This window comes from Pseudophryne corroboree, chromosome 4 (genome assembly GCF_028390025.1).
Source record: "Pseudophryne corroboree isolate aPseCor3 chromosome 4, aPseCor3.hap2, whole genome shotgun sequence".
NCBI classification, from domain to species: Eukaryota; Metazoa; Chordata; class Amphibia; order Anura; family Myobatrachidae; genus Pseudophryne; species Pseudophryne corroboree.
Genome location: NC_086447.1, coordinates 386,360,862 through 386,383,443, shown reverse-complemented (window position 1 = coordinate 386,383,443; position 22,582 = coordinate 386,360,862). Strand labels below are relative to the sequence as shown.

At 42.9% G+C, this 22,582-nt stretch overlaps 1 protein-coding gene across 3 annotated transcripts in view; it reads right to left on the bottom strand.

Moving 5' to 3' along the window:
* Positions 1-2,700: 2,700 nt before the first annotated feature.
* The window catches only part of MCPH1 (microcephalin 1), a 774,602-nt gene continuing 754,720 nt past the window's right edge, over positions 2,701-22,582 (bottom strand). The window contains exons 13-14 of one of the 3 annotated variants that reach the window (XM_063916679.1): positions 19,737-19,974; positions 2,701-2,980 (exon numbers count right to left, since the gene is read on the bottom strand). In XM_063916679.1, coding sequence (XP_063772749.1) covers positions 2,925-2,980; positions 19,737-19,974 — 294 coding nt within the window. In that variant the 3' untranslated portion in view covers positions 2,701-2,924. Of the gene's footprint in view, positions 2,981-19,736; positions 19,975-22,582 lie in introns of those variants that run through there. The other 2 variants (XM_063916680.1, XR_010175987.1) reach the window with 2 other exon arrangements.

Here is a 22,582-nt window from a genome sequence, read left to right as displayed (position 1 = left end):
TCTTCACCTTTGAACACTTAGTAGCGACCTTCACTCACCTATACCTTATACACTGCTCAAAAAAATAAAGGGAACACTTAAACAACACAATGTAACTCCAAGTCAATCACACTTCTGTGAAATCAAACTGTCCACTTAGGTAGCAAAACTGATTGACAATCAATTTCACATGCTGTTGTGCAAATGGAATAGACAACAGGTGGGAATTATAGGCAATTAGCAAGACACCCCCAATAAAGGAGTTGTTCTGCAGGTGGTGACCACAGACCCCTTCTCAGCTCCTATGCTTTCTGGCTGCTGTTTTGGTCACTTTTGAAAGCTGGCGGGGCTTTCACTCTAGTTGTAGCATGAGACGGAGTCTACAACCCACACAAGTGGCTCAGGTAGTGCAGCTCATCCAGGATGGCACATCAATGCGAGCTGTGGCAAGGTTTTCTGTGTCTGTCAGCGTAGTGTCCAGAGCATGGAGGCGCTAGCAGGAGACAGGCCAGTACATCAGGAGACGTGGAGGAGGCCGTAGGAGGGCAACAACACAGCAGCAGGACCGCTACCTCCGCCTTTGTGCAAGGAGGAACAGGAGGAGCACTGCCAGAGCCCTGCAAAATGACCTCCAGCAAGCCACAAATGTGCATGTGTCTACTCAAACGATCAGAAACAGACTCCATGAGGGTGGTATCAGGGCCCGACGTCCACAGGTGGGGGTTGTGCTTACAGCCCAACACTGTGCAGGACGTTTGGAATTTGCCAGAGAACACCAAGATTGGCAAATTCGCCACTGGCGCCCTGTGCTCTTCACAGATGAAAGCAGGTTCTCACTGAGCACGTGACAGACGTGACAGAGTCTGTAGACGCCAAGGAGAACGTTCTGCTGCCTGCAACATCCTCCAGCATGACCGGTTTGGCAGTGGGTCAGTAATGGTGTGGGGTGGCATTTCTTTGGGGGGCCGCACAGCCCTCCATGTGCTCGCCAGAGGTAGCCTGACTGCCATTAGGTACCGAGATGAGATCCTCAGACCCCTTGTGAGACCATATGCTGGTGCAGTTAGCCCTGGGTTCCTCCTAATGCAAGACAATGCTAGACCTCATGTGGCTGGAGTGTGTCAGCAGTTCCTGCAAGACGAAGGCATTGATGCTATGGACTGGGCCACCCCGTTCCCCAGACCTGAATCCAATTAAGCACATCTGGGACATCATGTCTCGCTCCATCCACCAACGCCACGTTGCACCACAGACTGTCCAGGAGTTGGCAGATGCTTTAATCCAGGTCTGGGAGGAGATCCCTCAGGAGACCATCCACCACCTCATCAAGAGCATGCCCAGGTGTTGTAGGGAGGTCATACAGGCACGTGGAGGCCACACACACTATTGAGCCTCATTTTGACTTGTTTTAAGGACATTACATCAAAGTTGGATCAGCCTGTAGTGTGTTTTTCCACTTTAATTTTGAGTGTAACTCCAAATAAATTGATTTCCATTGATAATTTTTGTGTGATTTTGTTGTCAGCACATTCAACTATGTAAAGAACAAAGTATTTAATAAGAATATTTCATTCATTCAGATCTAGGATGTGTTATATTAGTGTTCCCTTTATTTTTTTGAGCAGTGTATTACTTCACTATCACTATCCTTTAGTGTGATGCCCTGGGGGGGTCCTTTGCTGGATCATGTTTTTTGGGTTCCCTGCGTCCCGGATGTTGGCCCCATAGTGTTAGGGACATGCTTGACAAGAAGTGACCTGGATGATTGGTGGGCAGGCCGATATCATTGGCCAACGATATACTAACCACCTCTTATTATAGATTATATTTTATTATATTGAAATGTAATGACCGCATAGTGCATCTGCACCCCCTTTGTCTGTGTATACTACTTTATTCTCAGCAGCATAGCACCTTTCATTACTGGAGGGGGTGCTATTTAGAGCCATTTCTGGTAGTCGTCCGCGGCAGCGTTCACACTGCCAGATGCGGCCAACCAATGATGATATATTGTATGCCCAGCAGTAGTAATATTTAAAATTAGAATCTCTGATACTAGGAATGGTCACTTTGATAAAGTCAGTTACATGGAAATCATGAGTCAAAGTTTTAGCTGTTCAGTAGTTAGAGCATAATTATCTATGTGAGTGGGAGTCCCTAAGTAAAAGCTCCTACAGTGGATGATGCTTATTCATTAATGTTTGGAATATGTATCTACAGGTTGAGTATCCCTTATCCAAAATGCCTGAGACCAGAAGTATTTTGGATATCGGATTTTTCCGTATTTTGGAATAATTGCATACCATAATGAGATATCATGGCGATGGGACCCAAGTCTAAGCACAGAATGTTTCATATACACACAGCCTAAAGGTCATTTAATACAATATTTTTAATAACTTTGTGTACTAAACAAAGTTTGTGTACACTGAGCCATCAGAAAACAAAGGTTTCACTATCTCACTCAAAAAATTCTGTATATCGGAATATTCCATATTTCGGAATATTTGGATATGGGATACTCAACCTGTATTTTATTACTTTCAGATTTGAATGTGACATAATATCTTAATATCATACAAATAGCTACAAATAATTTCTGAAGACAGAGTTTGTACAATTTTGCACATGAAAGCAGAGCTTGTAGGCGTAGGATGATAATATCATTCCCCATGGACATATTAACAGAACAACAATTCATCATCCAAAATATGGAAACAATTTCTCCTATGTACAGTATATATTTTATTAGTAAAAAAATATTCAAATAATTTACATACAGTTAAAAAGTTGTTCCCAACCTGCAAGTTAAACAATGAAAGTTCTGTAAATATATAAAAAAAATCATTGCATACTGTAGCTAGCAATTCTTAAAATAGAAGGTTCTTTGATTCACAGTTATGTTCCAACATTCATTTCAACAGAAACTGTCGTCATTTGCAATCTCACTGCTCCAAGAGGTAGTCTTCTAGAGGGAGCAGCTTGTAATGCGTTATAGAATCTAGAAAACACAAATACATTTTTTTAACACAATTTAATGATAGGATCACAGAAGTAGAACAATAGACGAAACATGCAAAGAAAGCTAGTCAGACAGACAATGTTACAGAAAAAATTGTGATGCATTATAATAACAAGGTGGATCCAATTTTTAAAGATAAAATAGCATTAAAGAATTCTCTCGGCAACGGCAGGCAATCCATCAAAGAGAGACGATAATAGAGAATGGAAGAAATAAGAAGAGTTGGAAAAAGGAAAGAGAAAAGCAAAGAGAAGAGGGAGAGAGAATAAGTCAGGTAGAAGGAACTGAGAAAGGAGGAAAAAGCAAAGGGATGGCCTCCAGGCCCAGAAATTTTAAGGGCATGATCTTTAGTTTATCAAACAAACACAAATACATTTTCATTAAAAAAGGCTAAAAATAAATTGGCACTTAAGAAAGTTGACATGCATATCACATGCAAATCTCAGACTACAAATACAACTTTGTGATATCCATTTCTGTTCAGATAAACATGGCTTAACTCTAACCTACTTGGTCATACTGGTACATGAGTTGTTCTAGTTGCACCCTAGAACTACTAAAGTTCTCACATGTAGGAGAAGGTTGACACCTTGTCAAACACACTAGATGTTGCCTGTGTCTGGCACTAGCACCATGTACTGCCAGAGGTGCAATCTTCAACTTGTCTGTATGTATGCCGTATGTACAGCCATACTGTACCTCTTCAGCTCCGTTCTCCATACTATGAAGACATGCCCCTGAGAGTCTCCAGTGTTACCATATGAGAGATCTCGTTACAAGGGCCAGTAACTAATTAAATCCACTGCACCACCACTATACCGCTAAATGAATAGAACCAGTGTGCATACTCCACTTCCAGGAGTATGTTCTCACATGCTGCACACAACCTGTTTTCCTCTATATGTTCCTAGCTGGATTTGGCACATACATTACATACAGCACTGTGTACCTGTTATACATACCAAGTGCTCATTCAAGGGTCTATTTAGGGGAGACAGCCTATCATTGGAGAGGGCATGTGACCAGATGCCCCCGCTGCCTGCGTCAAGCAATCACAGGTTAGTTTTGTGTCTCTCGACACCTGGGCCAAACGGGATTCCCTCCTATCATCAGTAACTGAATGTTTCTGACTCCACCACTGTGCAGTGGGTGGGTATTTTGCTGCCACCACCATGCTCCTACCACCAGCAGCTGGAACCACGTTTCTGCACAGGATTCTACCACTGGCACCTAAAACTGCTTGCTGCTGTATATGCGTGGACTTTTTCCTGACATACCTCCAACCTGGCATCGGGTGACCCCCACTGGTCACTGACCTGTACTAGACCGTGCATGGTAGCTGGCAGAGGGCAGAGCTTGGAAATACTGGGCTCAAATCCTGAACAGGTGCAGAATGGGGCCGCAGTCATCTTGAAGGCAAGGTGTTTATTGCTCAAAAAGTCCTTCCTCTTTACAAGCATTACACAGACGGTACAGCAAGATGTTTACAACAGATCTCTCTCTCAGTCAGAAGAGATGTCTCTCTCTATCACTTAGGGCTCACAGCACTCTTTATATAGTCAGAAGACACAATAGCAAGGTGAAATCCTCCCCCATATACCTATAAGATTCGTATATCAATCAGACCAGCTACCTTAGCATGTGATCATAGGGGAACCAGGGCAGCTTTATATAGGCAAAAACTATTTAAACCCCCCCAAAACATATCAATTGCCTAAAGGTGCATAAACATGGTGAGATTTTGACTAAGTGCCAATTCTGAATATGCAATTTCCCTTGAATACCCCCGGAGCCCAGAACCAACAATTTTGACTAAATTTACTCTTGACTATGTACAATTTTGACTATACTAGAAACTAGATTGTACACAATATAGTCAAAATTTCCTTGCCTGTACAGTCTATTTTTTCTCGCAATACCAACCCTGCAGGAGCACGCATCGGTATTGCAAGCTGTATATACATGGTGCGATATGTGCTAACTTTTCTTACGATTTTGACTATATAGTCAAAATCGTAAGCAAACATCGCACCGTGTGTATATACCTTTAGTAGTCCAGGCAATGCCTATGGTAAACCATTAAAGCTAATGGAATAACCGTTTAATGCAAATGCTTTCCTACTTAGGTACAGGAAGCATAGGAGAAAAGGGAGAGGTTGGTTGATAATTTTTGTAAACACAGAAGTGTGTGTGCAGTGAATAAAAAGTCAAGACTCATTTAATAGTTGGGACCAGAACATTATTAGTCATCTTTATTAAAGGTATCCATTCAATTTCATTATGTATGATTCTGCATACAACTGTATGTTTAGAGTGGCCTCCATTTCCTGGCATTCTACATTTAATTGTGTTAGATATAAAGGGGCAGAGCTTAATGGCATTGTAGTGCTGCCATCTACAAAAGCTGTTGTCACGCCTGTTCCATCCCACGCACCAAAAAGAAGCCGCAGTGGAAATAAAGATTTTCCTTCATTTGAGCTCCTGGGGTGTAGTATGAGTGGCCGGCGGCCGGGATCCCGGGGCCAGCATACCAGCGCTAATAAGCAAGTGCTAATGAGCCCCTTGCAGGCTCGCTGCGCTCGCCACGCTGCAGGCACGGTGGCGCGCTACGCACGCCACGCTATTTATTCTCCCTCCATGGGGGTCATGGACCCCCAAGAGAGAGAATATGTGTCAGCATGCTGGCAGTCGGGATCCCGGCCGGCGGCATATTGAAGACCACCCGAGCTCCTGCAGTGCTTAGAAGGAGTGTCTCACATTCTTATCAATCTTAATACACATCTGAGGACAAGTCCCACTCATCCTTAGCCGCAAGTAGGTAAAATGCACTTAATTTACATTTTCAGAACTTGTTATTGTATTTTATCATTTAAGGAACACGATTGCCAAAAATCTAGACATCTGAAATGTAGGATATACTGTATAAACAGATATTAAAATACTGTTTTGTGCTATATATACACAGCAGCCCTACAGCATATAATTCCAGTAAAATGTTAGCAAAGTTTCTGTGGGGAATGCAAAACCAAATAAAAAAAAAAATATGAAGAAAAGGAAGAGCTGATATTTTACCAATGCCAGTAAGACTGTTCTTACATTATTCATCAAAGTAAACTGTAAGATAACGCAAGAGTACCTCATGCATGCCATGTAATAAAACATAATTGTAATAAAATGTAAATATATAGATTTTCCTGGATGCAGTACAAGGCTGCATTACATTAGCTTTATGATCTTTGCAAATAAAGAGCACCCAGGGAATTAACTGTTATATACTCCAACATTCTTCAGGATCATATAATTTGATCAAATGTGCCCCTTTCTTTTATACCTTTTTCTCTCTGATCTTTATACTATAAAAATCTTTTTTTTAAATTCATTGATGTGTTTGGCTCATGCTTTATTACATTTAATGTTGTGAATTTGTGCACAATACAGTAAGATTGTTAAAAAACTGGAATAATGATTTACTCCTAAAGCTCAGTACAACTGGGAGAGATAAAATAATTGCTATAGAACAGATGCTCATGAAGAAGAAACCAGTCAGAGGTAAATTGCCAAAAATTCACATTGAATATTGGATTTAACTTTGTAGCCCCCAAAACTGATTTACACAGAACCTGATTAAGACCCAATGGAGCCCTGTACTGTACACACATTCATCATTATACACCTACAGTATCACACTGATCCCTATATACAGGCTTGGCAGGACTAGCCATCTAGCACTTCAGGTAAATGCTAGAAAGTCCGACTTGCCTGATGGGCCAGTCGGCCCCTAAAGCATGGCTGAGCAGCTCTGCCTCCCGATGCTCTGCTCGCATAGAATGCTCAGAGATGGGGGTGTCTGAGAAGCCACTCTCTCATGACTCGTGGCATGACCTGTGAGGTGTAGCCATGCCGCTTTCCGCATGCTGATCCTGTACACGTCATACTAATATCACACACCTCATACACACTGATCACCCCAATATCACACACCTGACATACACTCTCTTTAAAGCGCTGCGGAATATGTGTGCGCTATATAATTAACTGGTAATAAATAATAAATAAATACACTGATTCGTTGGCAGAAACCACTGATACGATACGTTTATTGTGGCATGGACCTGGGTATAGAAATGTGTATGGCAGGCATGGACTAGTAGGTACTACTGGCCATTGGGTAATATGGGGTTATTGCATTAGCCACCATATTAATCCTGTTTAGTAAATGTTTGCTTGATAAATGTCTCGATACATATACAGTATGAGAAGAAACAAGATCAAAGATGAGTGGACAAAAGAATCAAAGAAAAAATTTTTTTTTTTGGAAAGTATGAATTTCACACAATACTGGATGGATCTTTTGATTAAAACTATGGGTACTTAAGATTTATGGGACCTGATTCAGAGATGTGCGTAAACCTGATGGCTAAGGTACAGCTCTGATGTTTAAAGATCGTGCATACCAGAGATGCCGCACTGCACATGTGCAGGTCTCCTTCTGCGAGATCGCTAATAGTGTCCTCAAGATTGCAGATGACTGACGTGCCGCAGCCATTTGGGGGTGAAGCTAAACTGCCTATGTTTACAGAAAATGGGGGAGGTGGGGGGCTGGGTGATGGCCGTGTTTTCTGGGAATGGCAGGGCTAGTGTCTGTGCCTTCTGATGCAGCAAGAGGCCATTTTTATGGTTCTTATAGTGATTTGATGGTATGTATGTCTTCGGATGCATATGAGATGCTGGCAGGAGGAGTCTTTTTCCCTCAGACACCTCCTGCAGACATTAACATATTTTCCAACAGCAGCTGGGTCTGAATATGTAGGTAATGTGCAAAAACATCACAAATGGGGCTGAGATCTCAACAAGTGTTGACTATTTTGGCTTTTAATTCAAGATATATTTTGAATTTATTTGGAGTGGCATGTTGCATTACAATTGATACTAGGTGATGTATCTTATATATAAAATTCATTGGTCTGCTTTTTTGGATTGCTGCAGGGATGGTAGTCCTTCTGGCAGGTTCTCCTCTCTCTACAGAGGAATGCTGTAGCTCTGACCATTGGGTTCTTGGTCATCTCCCCGACTAGGGCCCGTCTTTCCCGATCGCTCAGTATAAATGGCCGACCAGCTCTAGAAAGAGTCCTGGTACTGTAGTTCTAAACTTCTTCCATTTATGGATGATGGAAGCCACTGTGCTTATTGGGACCTTCAAAGCAGCAGATATTTTTCTGTACCCTTGCCCAGATTTGTGCCTCGAGACAATCCTGTCTCGGAGGTCTACAGACAATTCCTTTGACTTCATGCTTGGTTTGTGCTCAGATATGCACTGTCAAATGTGGGACCTTATATAGACAGGTGTGTGCCTTTCCAAATCATGTCCAATCAAATGACTTTACCACACGTGGACTCCAATTAAGCTGTAGGAACATCTCAAGGATGATCAGTGGAAACAGGATGCACCGGAGCTCAATTTTGAGCTTCATTGCAAAGGTTATATGAATACTTATGTACATGTGATTTCTTAGTTTTTTATTTTTAAAAAAATTGGCAAAAAAACTATCAAAAAAGGAGTTATGGTAGACTTACCATGGTTAACGCTCTTTCTGCGAGGTATATTGGGTTCACAGGGAAACCACATTCCCACGACAGGAGAAACCCACAGAAGCTAGGTGAGTCAGGGTGGGTGCCCTGTGGAAACCAATGTACCTCGCAGAAAGAGAGTTAACCATGGTAAGTCTACCATAACTCTCCTTTTCTGCAGCAGGGTACATTGTTTTAGGGAAATATCGGAGATGTCCTAAAGCAGTTACCTAATGGAGGGGACACGCCCTAGTGGGTATGAGAACCCGACGTCCAAAATAAGCATTCGGGGAGCTGGAAGTATCAAAGGCATAGAACCTAATGAATGTGTTCACTAAGAACCACGTAGCTGGTTGGGCCACCCAATAAGGTCCAACAGACCGCGTAGAATGGGCTTTACTAGCAGCAGCTGGAAGTCCAGTCTGCGCATAAGCTTGTGCAATCACCGTTCTTATCCATCTGGCCAAGGTTTGCTTATTCGCGGCCAGCCTTGTTTGTGGAAACCAAACAGGACAAAAAGAGTATCTGACCTCCTGATAGAGGCAGGCCTCTCCACATACATACAGAGAACCCTTACCACATCCAAAGACCGCTCTTTGGAGAACAAATCCAAAGAGATAAAGGCTGGAACCACAATCTCTTGGTTAAGGTGAAAAGATGACATCACCTTAGGTAAATAACCTGGGCGAGTTCTAAGAACTGCCTGGTCACAATGAAATATTACAGAGGGACAATAGGAAAAAGCCCCTGAGTCCGACACCCTTCTAGCAGAGGCAATAGCCAGTAAATACTAGACCTTGGCCATGAGCCATTTAAGATACACTAACTCAAGAGGTTCAAATGGAGACTCTTGCAGGGCATTAAGAACAGACAGATTCCATGAAGCCACAGGAGGGACATAGGGAGGCTGAATGAATGTATGAACGTCAGGTATATATGCAATATTTCTCTGAAACCAAACAGACAAGGCAGATATGTGAACCTTGAGGGAGGCCAGCCGAAGGCCTAAATCCAGGCTGCATTGCAGAAAAGCCAGAATTCTGGAAGTTCTGAATCTGTATGTATCATAATTCTATTCAGCACACCAGGTTAAATAAGAATTCCAGATCCTGTAATAAATCCGTGCAGATGCCGGTTTGCGGGCTTTCAACATAGTTTGTATGACCGCCTCAGAGAATCCTTTGACCTCAGGAGTGATGGTTCAAGAGCTATGCTGTCGAAGGCAGTCTGGCCAGGTCCGGATAAAGACAAGGGCCCTGTACGAGATGGTCTGGGCGCTGAGGAAGTAGAAGGGGACGCTCTGTCGACAGGCCCTGTAGGTCTAAGAACCAATGCAGCCTAGGCCACGTTGGAGCGACTAAAAATCCTCCTTCTCGTTTGAACTTCCGTAGGACCCTGGGCAGTAGTGACACTGGAGGGAACACGTAAGGCAGCCGAAAGTTCCATGGAATTGCCAGTTCATCCACGAATGCTGCTTGAGGAACACCGGTCCTTGATCCGAAGACTGGAACTATGTGATTGTGTCGAGACGCCATCAGGTCTACATCTGGTAGGCCCCACTTGTCCACTAGGAGTTGAAAGACTTCCGGATGAAGACTCCACTCTGCGGTGTGCACGACCTGGCGACTGAAGAAGTCCGATTCTCAGTTTAGGATTCCCAGAATGAACACTGCTGATATTGCTGGCAGATGGCGTTCCGCCCAACGAAGGATTTTTGACACTTCCATCATGGCTATGCGGCTTCGAGTGCCGCCTTGATGGTTTATGTATGCCACCGTGGTGGCATTGTCGGACTGTACTTGAACTGGCCCGTTCTGTACCAGAAGTAGTACGAGTGTCAATGCATTGAACATCGTCCACAACTCCACAATGTTTATTGGGAGGAGTGAATCCTCCTTGGTCCATCGACCCTGAAAAGAGTGTTGCTCTAACACCGCATCCCATCCCCTCAGACTTGCGTCCGTTGTCAGCAGGAAACAGTCAGGGATCCAGAAGGGACGGCCCCTGCTCAATTGCTGGTCCTGTAGCCACCAGGTCAGCGACAGACGAACCTCCGGAGTCAAAGTGATCATGTGAGATCTGATCCAATGAGGTAGGCCGTCCCACTTGGAAAGAATTAACTTCTGCAGAGGGCGGGAAAGAAATTGAGCGTACTCTACCGTGTCGAATGCCGACACCATCAGGCCAAGTACTTGCATCGCTGAGTGTATCGACATTCTGGGGCGACAAAGGAAGCATCTTATCCTGTCTTGAAGCCTCAGGACTTTTTCTGGAGACAGAAACAGTTGCTGACTCTGTGTGTCCAGGAGTGCCCCCAGGTGCACCATGCTCTGAGCTGGGTCCAGCGAGGATTTCTTCCAATTGATGAGCCACCCATGGGCTTGTAGGAAGCTTACCGTCAGTTGCAGATAACTGAGGAGGACATCGTGGGAGTTTGCCAGAATCAGCAGATTGTCCAGATACGGCAAGATCCCGACTCCCTGGCGATGGAGGTGGGCCGTCATTACGGCCATGAACTTGGTGAAGATATGAGGAGCCATAGCCAGTCCAAATGGCAGAGCCTGGAACTGATAGTGGAGGTCGCCAATAGCAAACCGCAGATACTGCTGTTTCGAGATGGCAATAGGTATATGCAGGTACACATCCTGTATATCCAGGGATACCATATAGTCTCTAGGTTCCATAGCCAGTACAATTGAGTGCAGCGTTTCCATACAGAACTTGGACACTCTCACAAATTTGTTCAGTGATGTAAGGTTGAGTATAGGCTGGAAAGACCCACTGGGTTTCGGAACTAGAAACCGGGTCGAGTAGTAACTTCTGCCTCTGTCGGACAGAGGTACCGGCACTACCACTCCTGTATTCAGGAGGGATCTCCCAACCTTTTGCAGAGCTTGCACCTTTAACGGATCTGAAGGGATAACCATGGTGCAAAAGTGGCGTGGGGGTCATCTCTTGAAGGAGACTGCATACCCGTGAGAAACAACTTCCCACAACCATGCACTGAAGTGATCTTTAACCAGACCTGGGCAGGCAAAGCAAAATCCCATCAATTTTCATCTGAAAACGGGGCTATTTCACCCGAAAGCACACAAGTTTCACGGAACCTGTGTGCTTTCGGGAGAAAATGCACTTTTTAACGGATGAGCTAATCGAATAGCCAAACCGCAAAACCCGAAGAAACATCGGGGGTTTTACACCAGTACAGATGGTGTAATGGTTAGCATTACTGCCTCACAGCACTGACGTCATGGGTTCGATTCCCACCATGGCTCTACCTGGGCGGAGTTTGTATATTCTCCCCGTACTTGTGTGGGTTTCCTATGGGTACTTCAGTTTCCTCCCACAATCCAAAAATATACTGGTACATCAATTGGATCCCAACAAAAATGAACCCTAGTATGAATGTGTGCGCGTGTACATGTGATACGGAATATACACTGGGGCAGGGACTGATGTGAATGGCCAAATATTCTCTGTAAAGCGCTGCGGAATGTGTGTGTGCTATATAAATAACTGGTAATAAACAAAAATAAATAATGTTCAAGGCATCCTAACAGTCCAGGTTTTTAGGATATCCATGTTTAGGTGTAGGTGACTATTAGTACCTCAGTCAGTTTTATTCTACAGTCTGTGCACAAGCATGGATATCCCTACAATCTGGACTATGGGTGAGCCTTGAGAACCTAATTTAGGAACCACTGGTTGAGACTGAAAGTGGCTGGCCAATAAAATAAGTTTGCTAGTATTCTTTCTGTAGTGGAAAAGGCGCCATTCAAAAATATGATGGTGCGTACACTAAATAATAACGTGAATCATATAGTAGTTTTCAGCGAGTTTATCTATGAGTGCTCACTAGCAGTCCACACAATACACAGGTTAACGGCTGCAGTGTGTGATAATGTTGGCACTAATAAAAGGAAGAGGAGTAAAACATGCTCCGTATGAGATTCCAGAATAATGTGTCCACCTCTGAATCAGGCTCCTGATGTGAAACTGCTACCTGGATATGATGATATGAGGTTTGAGGAAACAGATCAGTGTGTCCCTGATTAAAAACGGCCATTGGGGGTCATGGACAGCATATCCCACGCCAGCCAGGCTCAGATCTGCTGTTAAAAGACTGGGGAGTAGGAGAGATGTTGGGTGAGTGGTTTGGTAGGCATTCATTTTGTATAAACCTCTGTTTAGAAGTGGTATTGCATTCAGCAGTGTGTGATCACTGGCAGTGTTCTGCTATTTAGATACAAAGGCCTAAACTTCTAAATGGATTCGGTATGATTTACTGGCGGGCGGGATGCCGGCTGTCCATATCCCGACAGCGTCATCCCGTCTGCCATAATGCCGACAGTGGGGTGAGCATAAAGGGTCCCCATGCGAGCTCAGTAGCTCGCTGCGCTCACCACAGGATCTATTCCCACTCTATGGATGTCGTGGACACCCACAAGTGGGAATAGTCCTGTTTTGCCGGGATTCCGGCTTGCGACATTGTAGGCTGTCAGGAATCCGGCATTGGTATCCTGACCGTCGGGATCCCGACAGCTGACAAATTGAGTGTATCCAGTCCAAATGAACAGTCATTCTTCTACAGGTTGGAAAAGTTTAAAAGTGAAGTACCCTTGCTGGGATGCAATCATATATTGAAAATTATTAAAAAATAAATAAAAAAATTCATGAACACTTTTAACCTCTGTTGACGTCTATACTTTGGGGTGATAATCCACCCGGTATGATTAGGAAGTTCTCTCATTGTGCCTTGGAGTAAACGGAGGTGTAGCATTAAGTCATTGCGCCTGGAGCATGTCTAGGCTACACCCCCTCTTCCTATTTAATAATTTATTCACTAAGAATCACAGCACAGCAGGCGTCTTTGCTACTCTGTTTTATGTTTTCACACATTATGCACATTAAATCATAGGCACCTTCTTGGTATTTGTTTCATGTGTGTTTTATTGTAAAGCTTGTGCTGACAGGAGATCTACTTGGAGGAGCTGCTAATTTATAGAACAAAAAGAACTATGGGGTCTATTTACTAAGCCTTGGAGAGATAAAGTGAACGCAGATAAAGTACCAACCAAGCAGCTCCTGTCATTTTTCAAACACAGCCTGTGACATGGCAATTAAAAGCTGATTGGCTGGAACTTTATCTCCATCCACTTTATCTCACACACACAGTGTGTATCTGGAGTGTGTATCTGGAGCACCATACCCACGTTTAGTAATGGACATTTAAAAATCCACATAGTCTTTCCCAATACATTTTGTAGTACTGTATTCCTTTCTCATTAGTGTAACAAAAACATACTGTTAGGATAATTATTTGTACATTGTGTAAATGAGTACATACGCATGTGGAAAGAAAAGAAGATCGTAAAGGCCGTCTAGGTAGGATCAGCCTTATCAAATCATAAGTCGCACACGGTCCTGGTCTTCATCTATTGGAAGTCATTTGTCTACGACTTTATGTAATTGCCGCTACAAAGTCCTTCCCTGGTGTACATCCAGTGATCGCAAAAACGCACTATGGCGCATATTTTACCCCAAAACTGCCACCTGGGACTCACATTTAGAAGATGAGCGGGTCCCACAGGACGCGCTCATCTATATCTGTGTCTCATTGCCTAGCCAGTCAGCGGCACACAGGAAGTGACTGGCTGTTTACCCAGCCAATCACCAGCCTGCAGTGTCTCTCTTCATTGCCCGCCACGCTTGGAATACTCCTCCCCGCTGCACGCTGGCCCTGGGCTCTGCCGCTAGCACCATGATGACTGGTCCCGCTCACCCGGCACATCGTCACCTCTTCCCCGCTGCACGCTGACCCCCGCCACTAGCACCATGATGACTGGCCCTGCTCACCTAGCTCAGCGTGACGGCCTCCCCGCTGCACGCTGACCATGGGCTCCGCCGCTAGCACCATGATGACTGGTCCCGCTCACCCGGCACAGCGTCACCGCCTTCCCGCTGACCCTGGGCTCCGCCACTAGCACCATGATGACTAGCCCCGCTCACCCGGCACAGCGTCACCACCTCCCCGCTGGCCCTGGGCTCCGCCGCTAGCACCATGATGACTGGCCCCGCTCACCCGGCACAGCGTCACTCCTCCCCGCTACATACTGGCCATGGACTCCGCCGCCAGCACCATGAGACTGGCCCCGCTCACCCGGCACAGCATCACCTCCTCCCTGCTGCCCCTGGGCTCTGCCGCCAGCACCAAGACACTGACCTCCGCTACGGTGAGTGCATCTACCCTGTGCCCCCAACGGCATGTGTGCCCGCACTGCAGCAGGATGTGTGGGGTGGGGGATGGGCTTGCTGTAGGGGGTTGCAGCATCGCTGTTTGTGGTGGACTGGGGACCGAGGCAGCACTGTGTATAACATGCTCTACCTGGTGCATTGTGTATAAAGCGCTCTACCTGGTGCATTGTGTATAACGTGCTCTACTTGGAGCATTGTGTATAAGTACTCTGCCTGGTGCACTATGTATAACATGCTCTGCCTGGTGCAATGTGCATAATGTGCTCTGCCTGGTGCACTGTGTATAAGTACTCTACCTGGTGCACTGTGTATAAGTACTCTACCTGGTGCACTGTGTACAAGTACACTACCTGGTGCATTGTGTATAACGTGCTCTACCTGGTGCATTGTGTATAACGTGCTCTACCTGGTGCATTGTGTATAACGTGCTCTACCTGGTGCATTGTGTATAGCATGCTCTACCTGGTGCATTGTGTATAACGTGCTCTACCTGGCGCATTGTGCCTATGGTTGATTGCTATTCTATTACTACTCTCTCAGGCAGGGGAATTCCAAACATGTATTGTCTGTACTGTGAAGAAACCTTTTCGCCTGTGTGCGAAATCTCCTCTCCTCTAACCTAAGCGGGTGTCCACGTGTCCTCTGTGTCGATCTTATAAAAATCAGATCCTCCGAAAGCTCTGTATTCTGTCCCCTTATATAATTTGTAAATGTTAATCGTGTCCCCTCTTAATCTTATCTTTTCCAGTGTAAACATGCCTAGCAAGCCTTTCCTCGTATTCCAGCGTCTCCATCCCCTTAATCAGTTTGGTCACCCGCCTCTGAACCTTTTCTAGTTCCAGGAGATCCTTTTTGTATTATGGTGCCCAAAATTGTGCACAATAATAAAGATGTTGCCTCACTAGGGATTTATATAATGGGAGTATAACACTCTCATCCCTTGCATCAATTCCCTACTTTATGCATGCTAATACCTTGTTTGCCTTTTTTACTGCAATCCTACTTTGGGTACTGCTACTAAATTTGTTATCTATGTGAACACCTATGTCTTTTTTCAGTACAGAATCTCCTCATTTTACCCCATTTAGTATGTAGGTGGTATTTTTTCCTTGCTACCAAAGTGTATTACCTTACACTTGTCTATATTGAACCTCATTCTCCATTTTGATGCCCATACCTCCAGTTTAAATAAATCGTTCTGAAGAGACTCGGCATCCCCCACCGAATTTATAACCTTACACAGTTTGGTATCGTCTGCAAAAATTGACACCATACTCTCTAGAGCTACTGCTAGATCATTTATGAAAATGTTGAACAATAGTAGTCCAAGTACAGACCCTTGTGGCATACCACTAAGTACTTCAGTCCAATTTGAAAAAGTTCCATTTACCACATCTCGCTGCTCCCTAATATCTAACCAGTTTCTAACCCAAGTTCATATTTTGCTCCCTAGCCCCAGTTCTTAACTTATAGATAAGTTTCATGTGCTGTACTGTGTTGAAAGCTTTAGCAAAGTCTAAAAAGATTACATCCACCTCCTTACCCTGATCTAGGTTTGCGCTGTTTCATAAAAGCCTAGTAAGTATGTTTGACATGATCTATCCTTCACAAATCCATGTTGGTTCCCATTAATAACCTTATTGGCTTCAAGGAACTTCTGTATACTATCCCTTAAAATACCTTCCAGTATTTTCCCCACTATAGATGTAAGACTAACTGGTCTATAGTTACCTGGTTCAATTAACTTCCCTTTTTGAATATCGGCCCTACTTCCGATATACGCCAGTCTTTGGGAACCATGCCTGATATAAGTGAGTCAATGAATAAATTTATAGGTGTAATTTTTACTACACATATCAAGACAGGTTATTTGTTTTGTGGTGACACATTTGTCAGCTAGTTCAACCAAACTTTCAGAAATCTAATTTTTTTTAATGTAAAATACCCAAAATAATTATACCATCTGTGACTGAAAGGGGATGTAAAGGGTGACAATAACAATTTTGACATTCATAACGTTGACACCACAATGTCCACAGTTATTATGTCGACAGTCAATGTGTTGCTATTCTCAGAATGTCGACAGGTGAAATGCCAATATTAGGGTTAGGCTGCAGTTGGGAGGGCTCGAGTTAGGCACTATGGGGAAGTTAGGGGTAGGCTGTAGTGAGGGGGTTTAGAGTTATTTCCGTGCTTTTTATCTTAAAGAGAGTGACGTGCTGCAGGGCTATAACTAGGGTGGTGTGGATACTGATCAGCAAACAACAAACATGCCTTGTGGGTGGAAAACCTGCCGCATTCACCCGCGATTACCTATGTACTATGCATCACCACCAGCTGCAGCACTGCCACTGAATTGTATGTAGCAATGCATCTGACTCCTCTGCTGGGTGCACCGCTACATACATTACATCAGGCAGTGCTGCAGCTGCCCGCCAGTGTCCTCCGCCCCCTCCCGTCTCCCGTAGTGTCTCTTGGGACTGATAAAGACATCATGATGTCTTTCCCAGTCCATTTCCACAGTACCCTGCTGTGTTTGGCCAGTCAGCAGGACTGCAAAGTCAGGACTCAGGCAGGCCAGCAGCTAATTGAAGGTACACTGATTCTTTAGTGCTGTATGTGCTATGTGGGCGTAATGCGTAAGGGGTATTGATGTGTGGGTGTAATGTGTAAGGACATTGCTGTGCTGACACTATGGAGCAGTATCATTTGAATTGGGGGTACATTGTGTGGCCCACACTCCTTCCCCACGAGACCACTTCTTTTTTCTGTTTAAATAAAATACAAGGGCTTATTGAAAAATAATGAGTATGCCTCTGTTTTTCTGTCCCATCGGTAGATGTGTCAAATCTATGCTGGTTATTTTGAAGCTCATACATCGATGTGTCTGATACTGCAGTTGTTTCTCCACCATATGCTTACTGTAACATTTCATGAGTTTCATATCCGCTTTTCAAAATTTTACCCAAAATTCAATCACACATCTCTGACGTGATCTCACAGACACATCATCCTAATCCACCATGCAGAAACACACAAAGACCTTCCATTCGCTGTGACCAAACAAAGAAGATTACAACAGTCCAACCGCAGGTTCAGACACATCGATGGATGAGCTTCAAAATAACCAGCATAGCATTGCCACATCTAATGATTACTTTTCAATCAGACCTCGTATGTGTGTGTGAGTGCATTTTATTGTATATCCCGAAGTAGGTTGTTTCTGCATACATTTTTAAGGTATTGAGATTATCAACTCAAATCAGAACAGGCATGTCAGTTAGAACTGGTTCTCCTTTCATGTACATTGGGGGGTCAAACACTTGTTACAATTTAGGCGATGAGGTGTTGATGTTGACTTGGTCAATACAAAAAGTTCTCTGTTATCAAGGCAATAGTAATTTGGAATAGGATGAGATTTCTCCCAATGACTCATAACTTAAAATACAAAGATGTTAAATTATAACACGAGACTAAATAAAAATATGTCTAGTCAGAAAGAGAGCCCTTAATGCCTTGGGGCAGCTCAGATAAATAAATAACATTAGGGGCTTAAATATAAGAGGTCCATCTAAGGTTAAGGGAGTAGGGGGTACAGTACTGGCACAAAGATGGATCCTATGACATTAAGGAGCAGGTAGTGATGCTTTTACCCTCATATCATTATATATATATATATATATATATATATATATATAGCTTGTGGTGGGTCCGGCACTCCAATAACTAGAGGTAATATGTCCCTGTTGCCTTCACTGTCCAAACGGATACATACAATCAAGCGGTGTGCGGCACTCAGGATTTGAATAAATGATCACCACAATCTGTCCGTCTTCAACGTTTCAATTTTTACTCAAAAAATTGTCATCAGGAAGCATCCTGATGACAATTTTTTGAGTAAAAATTGAAACGTTGAAGACGGACAGATTGTGGTGATCATTTATTCAAATCCTGAGTGCCGCACACCGCTTGATTGTATATATATATATATATATATATATATATATAAAGTTCCACTGTTGCTAAGTTAGCAAGCTGCACGTCGCTCTTTTTCCTTCTTTTTTCTCACAGCACGCTTTCTTACCATTGACTACAGCAGCCAAATGTAATCCTGACGAAGGGACTATGCCAGGTCCCGAAACGAGCCGTTGATATGACGGAAAGGCTGTTTTTCCCATGCATTTAAAAATTAATTAAAAGCATTTTTTTCTATCATGGAGTGACGTGCAGCTTGATAACTTAGCAACAGTGGAACTTCATTTATTATAGCACGAGCACCCAGCATTAACAAAACCAGCAAGGGAGTGCCGGATTATCCAAGATACATATATATATATATAGTCTAAGTTTGTAACAGTTGTTTTGTGTTGTTAATTAAGGAAGCATAAATATTATTAGTATGTGCATCACTATTGTGCATTGTCTATTCTGCTATTTGAATTGTCTATAAATCATTAATAAATAGAGGAGAGTTTTAATTTCTGAAGTTATAGTGGAATCCTTCTAATTTATATATGACAGCTTCATATATGTATCAAGCTGCAATATTGGACAGATATTAAATATATATTACACACAGTCGATGAGCCAGGATAATATATCTTTGTATGAAGTGTATTTATCATTACACATATAAATGTTCTGTCTCCCTTAAACACAAGAGCCATTCACACACATATGAAATGTATTGTCATAAGGTACGTAATTGTGTGATTGGACTAGTATTAATTTTGCCCTGTAGTTATGAGACTGTCAGATTATCAGTATATGATATAGTAAATAGAATAATATCTGCAACAATACCATTTTGGTGGTTTCTTACTGTGTGTGTGTGTGTTGGGGGTGGGGTGGGGGTGGTCAAAACATTCATAGTTTAATATTTCTCACAACATACAGTATTTATATCACTTACCGAGCAGCCATTTTTCTGAGACACTCTGCATATCTGGGGGCTTCTTTCCAGTGAACCACCCAATGCATATCTTAGCCTGGCGCAGGGTCTTGCACACCTTTCCTCCACAGAGCTGCACTATTTCACAGAGACTGTGACAAGGAGGCTGGCTGCTTGGGGATATGAACAAGGCAGGGATGGTGGAGAGTAAATCTTGCTGATATTCTCCTGCTGATAGATGGCGTTGCAATCTGCAAATCTGTTGTAGGAAAAACAAAACAATTTACAGTGTTTCAGAATAGAAAAAAATACTCCCTTGTCCCATTACTGCAACCAGTAATATATAGTAATAATGTACAAAACAAAAAGTAAATTCTATTTAAAAATACATTTTTATTTCATTTATAACTTCAAATAAAAAGTTCTATATATACCGGGATATTCAGTAATGGAAACCAGGTAAAAATGAGACATACAACATATTCAGTTAATGCTATTTACTTCAAAAATTTTCAGGCCCCAGGATCTCACTGCTGTGTAAAGCATCCGAGCTGCACTGTGATACTGTATAATGGGATTTTGTACTTATCATTAAATTAGGGGACACTACTAACCTTGGGGCACAGAGTTTGCAATGCTGGACTTGGCTCTCAAACTATGACAACTCGTTTGCAGTATAGCTCCTCCCCTACAGAATATAGCCCCTCATAGAAATAGCTCCTTTGTTCTTTTCAAACACAGCCCTTACAATAGGACTAAGGAATTATAACACAATAACTACATATACATGAAGTGTGTGACAATGGTGTCCCCCAAATGGATGTATAGAAAAGGATTTAATTGTAAATTCACAAATTAACTAAGACAGACATAATTCTGTCTGAACACCACCTGGAGCACCAAAGCTATGCTTGAACAGACTGTAGCAGCCTACTTTGTGGCCCTTTTAAGGTACCAGAAGAACACTGACAACAGAAAAGGTCCAGCAAATTGTTCAAATTATGAAAAGGGAATGTTACACATTGCTGCTACAAAGGATGTATTGCAAAGAGGGGTTATAAAAGGAGGAGCTACATTACAAATGAGTAGTAGCCATTTGAGTACCAAATCCTGCATTGTATGCCAAAGTGATTAGTAGTATACCTCAAAGAACACATGAGAAATGTATACTATAAAAGTACTTAAGAATTTTTCAAAAAGTTGCTTAGGGTATCAAAAGAAAGTGATTTGAAAAATATTTTGCGCTTTTCCCAGTCTATACTTTAGAGTTGGAGTATAGGTATTGTTGGCTGTATAGGCACAAGTGTTGTATAGCATGATATACAGTATCGGTTCTATTTATATTAGTACAATGTAGAAATGTATGCACACACCAATAAATTATCAAATAGAGGCATCCAATTATTATTATAGTTATTAGTATACAGCTGTAGAATATGAAAAGTCACAGTTTGGGCAGATATAAAGTATCAGTTGTCAAAGTCGAAAAATATTGCAGTACATACATTACGTACAAACTACACACAGACGGCCTCCGTGCGCGTACTTGCTCTGCCGTGCATGCGCATATTCGCAATTTGCATATGGTCGCTCCCGCGGACCTGCGTATTAGCGTGTGGTATGAGTATTTACGGTAGAGTTTGTGAACGCATGGAAAAGCCATCAAAACACATTACATATTTAATCCAAAGAGTGCACAATGTACACATAGCCTCCCTGCATCACAGCAGCAAGTTACAGCAGTTTAAATGGTTTCAGAACAAAGGGATTCACCTTTACAGGATAGGAGGGGACAGAACAAGGTTATAAGGTGGTGTTTGGTATCCAGCTGTAGGGCATTTTAAGGGTAATATTCCGGTGTTGGTTTGAGGAAGATCGCATTTTCCTGCGGATAGTTATGTGCAGGAGCAGAATATAGATATAAACTGTATTTACTGTACATTATGTATGCGGCGGGAATCCAGAGGAGACCACCCACAAGAGCAGTTGGAACAGACATCGCCCACCTATTCAAACCGACCTATGACCTCTCCTGTACTGTAAATGACCATCCCTGTGTCCAATGGACAAAGATTACAGTATCCATTGTGTTAAGTTTTGGAAGAATTGTATAAAGAGAGCCTGCTGTAGGCCTGGTCTGACACAAGACTCACAAAGTTATCTATCAGATGACCGGGGACAAGATCTGGGTAGCGCGGCGAATCCACTCACGTATGTACCATTGATTGTAGCCATTATTCTGTTGTATTGTATTGTTTGTATTGTAACCCCCTTTCAGCAATAATACGCTGTGGTGTCGGAACCCAGTGGTTTAACTACAGACTGGTGTCGTGTCTTCCTTTCCCTGCTAAGGTTTAAAGTGTATTAGTATCGCATTGCATTGCTGTATAAGGTTTAAAGTGTGTTCATTGGGTGTGACCGCGCTGTGTGTACTTTGTACCGTCAGAGCGGCGTTTGTACGCAAAGTCCTTACACGGTACAGGACTCTGTACGCTAACAGCGTAAAAGGTGCTTAGAGTGTGTATTAAGTTTAGCGGCCGCAGCGGCTCCATGGTAAAGTGTATTTAAAGTGTGTATAAGGTATAGCTTTTCATTCCTGTTGATAAATCAGCATTATCACAGTACACAGGTTCTGTTTATTTGCAATTCAACCTGAATTTATATATGGTAGAATTATTGGCAATTAGGAGGCTGTTTGTAATAGAAAAAAGGTTTTTCTTTTACTGCAATAAGTAAAAAGGTAGATGTATTACATTTCCAGATACTTGTGTATATAAACAACACAACTTTTGTTTTAGGGCGGCAATTCAATTCTGTTTTATGAAAGTGAGGGGACAGCATTCTGACCATTTTTTAATAGCACCTCA